This window comes from Merops nubicus, unplaced genomic scaffold (genome assembly GCF_000691845.1).
Source record: "Merops nubicus isolate BGI_N331 unplaced genomic scaffold, ASM69184v1 scaffold13350, whole genome shotgun sequence".
NCBI classification, from domain to species: Eukaryota; Metazoa; Chordata; class Aves; order Coraciiformes; family Meropidae; genus Merops; species Merops nubicus.
Genome location: NW_008582233.1, coordinates 2,610 through 12,790, shown reverse-complemented (window position 1 = coordinate 12,790; position 10,181 = coordinate 2,610). Strand labels below are relative to the sequence as shown.

Below are 10,181 nucleotides of genomic sequence, written 5' to 3'. Positions count from 1 at the left end.
GCTCTGCTCTGGGGAGACCCCCCTGCAGTGCTGGGGCAGCTCTGGAGTCCACAGCACAGCAGAGACAGGGACCTGCTGCAGCAGGGCCAGAGGAAGCCACAGAAGTGATCCAAGGGCTGAAACACTCCTCCTACCAGGACAGGCTGAGAGAGCTGGGGTTGTTCAGCCTGGAGAAGAAAAGGCTCCAGGGAAACCTTCTTGCAGGCTTTCAATACTTCAAGGGAGTCTACAAGAAAGCTGGGGAGGGACTTTTTACAAGGGCATGTAGTGACAGGATGAGGGGTAACAGCTTCAAACTAGAAGAGGGGAAGATTTCAGTTAGAAATTAGGAAGAGGCTTTTCACTGTGAAGGTGGTGAGACACTAGAACAGGATGCCTGAGGAAGTTGTAGATGCTCTGGAAGTGCTCCAGGCCAGGTTGGATGGGGCCTTGCGCAACCTGGCCTACTGCGAGGTGTTCTTGGCCAGGGCAGGGGGTTGGAACTAGATGATCTTTAAGTTCCCTTCCAACCCAAACCATTCCATGATTCTATACTACTTCACTGATCGTTATCCCTTGCATTTGGCCTCTGTAAAGTCTGTTTAGATCTCACACTCCACAGGGACAGCCTCTGTATTGCTTCACATCTGTAAAATATGCAGTCATTAATAGGCAGGAGTTCTAATCAGGTATTTTCTTCTGCGCCAGTGTGAGCACCCAAGCTGAGTATAAGAATGAGAGACAGACTACAGCTTCCACCTCATTCTAAGGCCACCCAAAAGCACATTCACTGTGTTCAGATGACAGCAAGTAAATGTAGCCCCTTGTCCAGGGTGGGTGCTTCTAGTTGCTGATCTGGAAGAGGACTTAACCCAGAGAAGACCTACAGAAGGACAGCCATCAAGTCTCTTTACCATTGCTGTACTTCCAGTCATCTCTTACAGGGCACACATATCTTCCCAAATAATGGCAAGCTTTCTCCTAAAACTCAATTATCTTCTGTTTTACATGCATCCTTACCTTTAGATCGTCCTTGAAAGGATCTGTGTTGGCTGTGCTCATTCGCAAGGCTAATTCAAGAAGAGCCTCTAGTCTTGTAGTTATGATGTCATCTACAGGCTTCTTAAGTTCCTCTTCTGTGAGATCCATGAAGTGAACAAAAAAGTCTCCTTGATCCATCAGGAAATAGTGTTTTATAGATCTGCTCAAGAAAATGGAGGGAAATTGATTATGTTTTTTACAGCCTAAATTAATCCATATTAAACCTAAAGGAACAAAAGGAATCAATTCAGCCAGCCTGCTGTGTTTGATCAAAAAATGTTCCTCTTCATACTCTACACACAGCCATTAATAACCTATTTGGAGACCAGTCTTTTATGTATGCCCTCTCCTCCTTCCCTCCTCAGTTAGGATGGTTTTGTGTACTCAGATCCAGGCTGCTGCTGTTCTTCTTTTCCCTTGAAAAATGCACCTTTAAAAAAAAAAAGTATGCTCTATATCACCTGTGCTCATTTTTTAAGTACTTCAGGTACTTAAGTTGACTTCTGCTATAGCAGGATGCATAAACTTTAGTTTTTACTTGGCATCACAAAGAGTTAATTGGCCAGGAGCTTGGCAGTAGCTTAGAGGTGAGTCTGAGGATTAGCTTAGCTCCTGGCCAAAGAACACACATAACTTCAGTTTTCAGAGCAAAAATAGGACCAGCACAGCCTTAATACAATGTGGCTGCAGACTCCCAGTCACTCAATTTGGGATGGTGCTCAGCCCCTCTGTTTCCATGACTGCCATTACTCTCTTGAACCAAGAAAAATCTTCCAGTCATGAGGAAGTCATGACAGTGTCAGTGGTTAACTGTGTGAGGACACAACAGGTAGGGGAATGAGATACTGTTTACCTGACACTATAGTGCAAACCCAAATAAAAACCTGACCTAATGCTGGTGATGATCCCACTTCAAGCAAGAGGTTTAACTAGAGACCTGCTGAGGTGGTTGGTCTCTTCCAATCAAGATTTCTGGGATGGTGGAGAGTCAGTACTCCCACTTAAGTGAGAAATGATTATCTGTCACAGGTCCCTGGGGTTTGATCACAACCATCTCACCTCAGCCCTCAAAGCACACATACATGCTGGAGGCTCAGTAGCTTCCTCCTCAACCAACTGCCCCTGCACTTGCACCCTAGTAGGATCCATATACACAGGAAAGCTGCTGAATGATGTAGTAGAGAAACTGTTTAAAAGGTGAAGAGGTTCACAGACATTAACCCCAGCTGGAGGGACTGAGCAACACCTTCATCTGAAACTATATTTTGATAGACGGGTCCAGCAGAGGACATCTGCTACCAGAACTTAGGAAGCTAGCGTCTTCTGAACAGTCCTATTAAGCAAAGAAGGCTCAGAAGGATGACAGTCACTAGCAAGGCTAGGAAGAATCTCCTTAATGATTGTCAGGTTTCAGACAGCACTCATGATCTTTCATGAAACAAGACATGTTCTCTGTTGGTTTTCACAGGGCAGGCAGGCACATATTTTCAAAGGAACAAAACATGGATCTTCAGGTCTTCCCACAACCCCTCTCAGCTGGAGCCACTGTGTTCCCAGGTCTGAAGCAGATGCCTTTGTTATGGCTACAGCTTTTCCAGACCTTGTAAAAAGCAGACCCAAAGCAATCCCATCTACTCCAGTTTATGTCTTCCAATGGGCATCTCCTTGTGCAAGTCACTTGGCAGGTTTGTCACATGAAGCTCTGACCACTTTCTTTCACACTGTGTCACTGGTTTGAAGCAGAACCTTTGGTACTAGGTCTCAGACCAATTGCACAACTATCTCACAAGCAGCTACCAGCTGCAGTTTCCTACCTGTTTGTTGCTGTCTTGGTCTTCTGGACAGCCAAGATTCCTGGTTTTAGTGTTTTCTGAAGATAGAACTCTGATGTTCAATGATAGGACAAGGGGCAACAGGAGGAAGCTGGAACATGAGAGGTTCCACAGAAACATAAGGAAAAGCTTTTTTACTGTGAGGGTGACAGAGCACTGGAACAGGCTGCCCAGGAGGGTTGTGGAGTTTCCTTCTCTGGAGACATTTAAAACCCACCTGGACGCATTCCTGTGTGACCTGCTCTAGGTGATCCTGCTCTGACAGGGGGGTTGGACTAGGTGATCTTTCAAGGTCCCTTCCAACCCTTAACATTCTGTGATAGTAATAAACTAAAAGCTTCATTCACACAAGGAAGCTGGGGTTTGCATGCTAGAACACACTAGCATTTGCCATCAGCTGCACGCATCATGAGAATCAAAATATTGGTTATTGAATTTAATTTTTAAAAAGGACAATGTTAAGAAAAACCCTGCCCTGGAACTTTGGGCTAATCACTCTATTCCAACTACCAACGCTTGTATGAACAATAATCGTGGTGTATATTTGGTGAGATGTCTAATATCAAACTATTCTTATTCATATTAAACTCCTCTTAATGATCCAAATGATACCAGGGAACTCCTTTCCTGGATGGGAGAGACGTGCAACCATGGGACAAGTCATGAGCGAGGTGAAGGATGTCCATATCTGAGGGTGGGTTTTGGGACTGGGTTAGACAAAGCCACAAGTGCCCTGGATCTAGTTTTGGCAACAACCTTCCAAAGAAGTTGGATCAGCGACATTCACACATCCTCCCCACCCAACATTTCTAGGATTTTACACTTTTTTCCCTTCAGGAAAAAAACTAGATCTTATTTTTTCAGGTCAACCTTTCTAACAGGAATAGAGAGAATACAATAATAACGTCCTAAGAAATGAGAGCTAATTTAAAAAACTTATGTCAACTACCAGAATCAATCTATTTAACATGCACTTAGTAAAATAAATCAAACCTTAGGTGAGCCACTAGCTCTTTCTCCTCCATTAGGAAATCCAGAAGGACTTTGCTAGCATAGTTGTAGGCTTTTTCTATTTGTTCCACATATGCTCTCTCTTTTAAAGTGTAGATAACCTCTTTAGCCACAGGGCAGGTAACGTCACGTCCACATTCTCGCACAACATTTAAGTATTTCCCTAGAGGAAAAAAGATAGAATGACCCACATTCATACCTATTACACATCCAACAGGGAAACAGACCATTACCATCAAGAGGAAGATATGCTGTGAAATGTTAACACTAAGTTCTACTGAAAGCTGGAAAGGATTTAGACACCTTTCAAAAAGTGAAACAGAATTTTAAATTAGGCACCTAGCATACCATTTAAGGAGAGATTTAGAAATGGTTTTGTTTGCCAGCGGTTGCAAAACATCTTTGTGGCTAGCCAGAAACTTTGAAGACCTGGTGCTGCACTTTAGAGGTAGCTTTTGAAGGGTTCTGTACTTATGGAAGAGAACAACAGTAGCAATCAAGTTGCAGGTTTCATTTAAACACCAAATTAAACTCAGTGTGTTCAAACCTCAGTTTTCCAGCTCCATCTGGCTATCTGCTAGAAGACTGTACTGATAAAACACAGCAGTAAGACAGACAGCTCCCCTTGCTGCTGGACCCCATCCCACGTCTTGTTTTACTTGCAGGATTTGGGATTCTTTTGTAATCTGATTCTTCTATTCCTCTGCAAAGCTCAGCTGGACAACCCCAGAAGCTATCCAAGCATGAGGACATTTACTTTATCTTTACACAAAGAATGGTAGTGCTCGTCTCAAGATTCCTCTCACATCAGAAGCATACCTGTACCTACCTGTGTTGAGTATTTTGTCAGCCATTTTCTGCAAGAAGGAGGGAATCTGCTGCTGAACAACAGTATATCTTTGATCCCAGTACTTGTCATTATAGTCCTCCTGAATCTTCTCCTTCTGTAGTTCATGTTCCTCCACCATGAACTCACTGAACAGTTAAAGAAGATGTTTAGAATCAGGAAGTGGTACAGAGGATTACTTTTTGTAGCAGTATACTGGGGTAACGTGATCTATCAGAAATAAGGTCTTATGAAAATACATCCCAATGAGCTGAAGTCTGTATTTGTAGTAAGAGAAATGTTACACAGAGTGCTTATGCTATCTGCAATCAGTTATGACAGAAACAGAACTTCATAGGCTTCACAAACCAAGTCTAAACATTACTGGCTTGTCATTCTAGAGGTGAGGAAGCCAGCCTTTGTCTGCCTTCTCACCATCAGGAAGGCATCAATTCTAACTATTTTAACTTGAGTCTTGCCCCCCTTAGGATTCCGAAAATGTGGGAAACAGTAATGTTCCATAAACTACTAAACACAGTGAAATGCTTCAAATAGTTCCAGAAAAGCCAAGAAACTTGAATGTTGTTAGCTCACATCAGGTTACCATATTAGTGGACTACATTTAACATAGATTCACTGAGTGATCACACCTGTGCCTCATGAGAAGAGGGTTCACCTCTGTGAAGAGGATGAGGATGTGAGAGGAGGAGACTTAAAGAAGGACAGGCATGGTAAGGTGGAATTTGAGTGGGCTGCATATTTGAATTGTTGTGCTATTGATTCTGGCATATAATTTCCTTGAACTCAGAAAAGTAAAGCAAGTGAGAGTGTCTCTGACTGTAAAACCACTGAATCAAATATGAAATGTAGCTAAACATGCTCCAGCAGCTCCCTTTCCTTGCAGGGCCGCCTTGTCTAGCTGCTGCTGCCAGGTCCAGGCTCCTGGGCTATGCAGACTCTACAGAGTAGAGGGATGGGCCCACTAAAAATCTAGAAGCCAAGACCCAAACCGTATTTCGATCCCTGAACTGCACCTTACCTGTATGGATCATTAATGATGCCTCGATATATCCACTTTTCCAGAATTTCAAAATAAGGCACGCTGGCTGCCTTGGTTAAATACAGGCAGAGCTCCTGGGCCTGGCTGTCCCCCGTGTAATTGAAGGTCTTGTCATGGAGTAAGCTCAAGGTTGATCCGCCCATACACTCACCTTTATCCACAGAAGTAGCTAAAATTTAAAAATACAGATGTAGGACACAAAGCTGACACAGATTAGTTGGCCAAGTTATGCTGTTAAATGTAATGAAGCTGGCAGTTGATTAGCTGACCACCCTAAGTCTCAGATCTCCATGTCAGCTGCAGACCCCTGCTGTGACGATGCAAGGCCACCATACAACCACAAGCTTACAACCTGAAATGCCCTGAAACAAAATCCCAAATGATCCAATGCCCAGGGTGTACAAGGAGAGCCTCAGGGAGCTCAGCTGGTTGGCTGAGAGAACAGAAGATGAAGCTGGATGTTGTCGAACATTATTCCTTCACTATCCAATGGATGGTTCTAGAGGAGGCAAGAGATTCCTCTTGGAGGAGCACAGTGACAATACCAAAAGGGCAAAAGTTAGAAGAGTGGCCATTCCAGTTGGAGATGCAGAAAGAAACATTCACAAAAAGGGTGGTGAAGTCATGGGAAAGGGCACTATGGTAAAGGTGGGGATTCTCCATTGCCAGGGATTGTCCAGCCTCGTCTGGACGTGGCTCTGAGCAACCTGCTGTAGCCGCGAGCAAGGGGTTGGATCAGAAACTTCCAGGGGTTCATTCTGGTTGAATCGGTTTGTGCTTATACATCCTGACACATCTGGAGAGGTCTCTGGAAAGAAGCTGGGTAGAGACAGCAGTGGTGGAAACAACGCATCTGAAGGGCATGGATTGTGGGGGTAAAAGGCATGGACTTTGCCTCAAGACAGCTTTGAAGGGCAGATTCAGCCCTAGAGCCCACTGCTTTCAAAAAAGAGCAATGCTCTGACAAGTGCAATTCTCCTTGTTCTCCTTTTTAATATAAAATAAAATTAAAATGACCCCTGCCCTGCCTGGATTGCTACTCTGTACAGTTTTCAGAAGCTACTGTCGTGCACCTGTCAAAATGTAATTTCTGCATTTCGAAACTTACCAAGCGAAGCAAGAATCTCCAAGGTCCTCATTGTGGGCTGGATATAAAACCAGAGTTTCTGCAGTGACAGAAGTCCCTGTCTCTGCAGATGTTCCAGCTGGGTAATGAGTATCATGTATTCCTTGATGAGAGTGCGCATCGCCGCGGCCAGAGCGTGATTTACCTGGCCGTACTCAAAGGAAGACTTCTCCTCTATAAACCTGTGAAAAGCAAAATGGACACTCTTCAGGCAAGACACCTTCTGTCATTGGCAAGAATTTTACCTTCATAATACTGTACATGCATGTCAGTAGATGGTGTGTTAGAAAGCACACCAGGCTTCAGCTGGAGTTTCAGGTTCCACGTTTGCTCTGTGTTCCCTTGCCTATTTCCCACCACCACATTTCCCAGTACAGAAAGCTGTGGGAAGGTGCTTCCTCTCAGACTGAAGAGGAGCTCAAATTATTTGCAATTCCACTACATAAAAAGCAAGAGCCAGGATTTTCAGGGTGATTGTCTTTGCATAAGCAATCCATCAGAGGACAAGAAAAGTTCTCAAAAGTAAGCAAAAGTGCACCCAGCCACGTGAAGAAAGCACTATTGATAGCTTCTGACACCACATGCCACAGGAGGGATTCATCTGATCAGATTAAGATGGCTCCAAACATGTTAGTGGAAAGAGACAGATGCTTCTGAACACAAGTCTGGAAGGAGACATAAAGAGACTGGATGAATCATTGGATGAAAAATAATTCTCTCTCTTTGCTGATCTTTTAAGGACTTTGAATCAAATGTAGACGTCTATGTAACAAACATCATCTGTTAGTGAGGTGTACCTTATACTAGGACCTTTTAAGAGTTACTTAAGGTAGCTACCAGAGACAAGGCAGCAGCAGGTTCTCCTGCTCAGAAGCACAAAAGGTTGTCTCAGTCCTAGATGCCCAGAGGGGAGCAAAGGGCAGGAAACACAGAGAAACTCCTATCACATGAGACAAGCCAGAATAAGCAGATATATCTTATCTGCACTTTGCCTGAATGTACCAAGACCAAGTTTGGACAAAGTGAAGGTAAGATGAATGAAGAAGTGAACTGGAAGCACAGAGCAAACTCAGCAAAAAGAAAAGTAGCTAAAACTAATTCAAATAAATTGTTACTCTTACTTTATTTAATTCTTACTTACTTTTAATTTAAACTCACAAGTTTAAATTAAGCTTGGAAGTTAACATCTGCACAACAACAGATTCTCTACTCTACAACCTGATGCTCAAAGGAAAATGTCTTCCTCTGACCAAAGTCAGCTGGGTACCTGGTGACAGCAGAGTAACTTGCTGCTACGGGAAGGATCCTGGTCACCAGCTCTTTAATGGACAAGTCCAAGTTTGGATCGACTGAAAACATTCGGTTCTGCCTGCCTATGAGAGGCTGCGCTGTGATGTATCTTCCATCCACACCAATCAGAACGTACAGCAAGTCCTCCACAATCATAGATTCTTGGGAGGCTAATGGCAAAGTACCTGTTTGCAAAGAGAAGACAAAAATAAAAAAAGAACACAATTGGAACAGGCAGTACTACCTGATTGTCCATCCATATGATTGCAATCTAGTAGCTGAAGCTTGAAAGCAAGACATGCTGCCACTCGAAGAGAACAAGGAAGATCACACAAAGCTGAACCATGATATAGAGAAATAAAACTGAGTCAGGGTTAACCTCAAAATCATCTAGGTTTCCAGGAAAAATGGAGTCCTTTATTCATTTATACTCTAAGCAAACCAAGTAGACAGGGCTATACATCCAACATCTATGGCCAGAAAAACATCACCCACAGCTTGCACTGCTGAGCCTTCTACCCAAAAGGGCTTGGTTATACTGGACCCAAGGCCCTCCAGTTCTGCCAACAACTCCCTCTGCCTCCCATCCACTGAAATATTTAAACATCAAGAAAACAGTTCCAATACAGACACAAAGAAATGCTAGCCCAACAAAAGCTGCAGGTGAACTGCAAACTGTAGGGTCTCTGATGGCGTGGTCAGCTACAAACTAGCTGCAAAGAAACGTAAAGGACACAACCCAAAATGTAATCAAGTGCATCAGAAGATTAGGGAACAGAGTGGCTACAGCATTAACCACAGCAAAGCTTAGCTCATGAAACAAGGCAACAATCCCTCTCCATGTGTAGGATTGTACGTGAGAGGACAAATGGTTCTGAGCTTGCTAGGAACATATCCTCACAGCATGTGTCAAAAGGCCACCACAGAAATGCACTGATGGACAAGCTAAATAAGGGCACCTCCAAGAATGAGCCTACTGTTTTCACGTTCCATTTAGACGCCGCTCAAATCCACACCAACACAAGGCTACAGTTTCTTCTAGGAGCCTCCAGAGTTCTGGAGAATGGAAACTTGTCTCTAACTCAGCTCTTCTCTTCAAAAAAAGGCTCTTAATTCTAACTTATGAAAACACACAGCTCAACCTAAAGGTCAAGCGCAATGGGGAGAGATTAGTCCCTTGCTGCTCTGGTGAGGAGAGAGACAGCAGACCAGTGAGGCTGGTGCAGCCTTGCTGGAGAGGACATTGAGCCGCGTGGATCCTTTGTCAGGTACAACTACAGATTTTTCAGCTGAGAATACAGAGTGATACTTCTACGGCAGGACATGATGGAGGCTGTGACTCGAGGCAGAGGTCTGGGAAACTCAAAACAGGTTAGATCCCATGGATCCAGTGGGGCTGGAATTCACACAGGAGAAACACTGAACTATGTAAGTTTGTTTGTTTTTTTTTTTCAAACTCCACTCTTCAGCTGCAAAGCACAAGGAGCCAAGTTTTGCTTTCACCCCGAGTGTCATGAAATCTGAACAGCACTTCTGAACAAGTATAAAACATAAGAAGTTATGGCAATTTTCCCTGCCTATATCACATACCTATAGGTACCGTTGTATCAGTGCTTAAACTGGTGCCAATTAAGAAATCACCAATAAGTGCAGGTCTCTCATACACCCAGGATGGAAATCCTGGAATGGGCTGACCAGAATTCTTCTTGTTCTGCTTATCTCGGAGGATTTTTCGTGTGAGCTCAAGTGGCTGCTGGAAAAAGAGAGAAAGAAGAGAGATAGGAGAAAAAAACCTCTTCAGAATCACAGAACAGTTTGGGTTGGGAGGGACCTTCAAAGGTCATCTAGTCCAACCCCCATGCAGCAAGCAGGCACATTGCCCACTAAAGCAGGTTGCTCAGAGCCCCATCCAACCCCAATTGGAATATTTCCAGGGATAGGGCATTGACCACCTCTCTGGGCAACCTAGGCCAGGGTCTCACCACCCTCAGAGTAAAAAATTTCTTCCTTCTACCT

General features: G+C 43.9%; 1 protein-coding gene across 1 annotated transcript in view; it reads right to left on the bottom strand.

The window, feature by feature from the left end:
• TUBGCP2 (tubulin, gamma complex associated protein 2) overlaps positions 1-9,939 on the bottom strand; it is a gene marked incomplete at both ends in the record, with an annotated part of 11,930 nt that extends 1,991 nt beyond the window's left edge. Inside the window, 7 exons of the mRNA XM_008937112.1 lie at positions 1,000-1,180; positions 3,846-4,026; positions 4,693-4,838; positions 5,729-5,918; positions 6,858-7,057; positions 8,143-8,350; positions 9,756-9,939. Coding sequence (XP_008935360.1) covers positions 1,000-1,180; positions 3,846-4,026; positions 4,693-4,838; positions 5,729-5,918; positions 6,858-7,057; positions 8,143-8,350; positions 9,756-9,939 — 1,290 coding nt within the window. The remainder of the gene's footprint in view (positions 1-999; positions 1,181-3,845; positions 4,027-4,692; positions 4,839-5,728; positions 5,919-6,857; positions 7,058-8,142; positions 8,351-9,755) is intronic.
• Between the last annotated feature and the right edge of the window lie 242 nt (positions 9,940-10,181).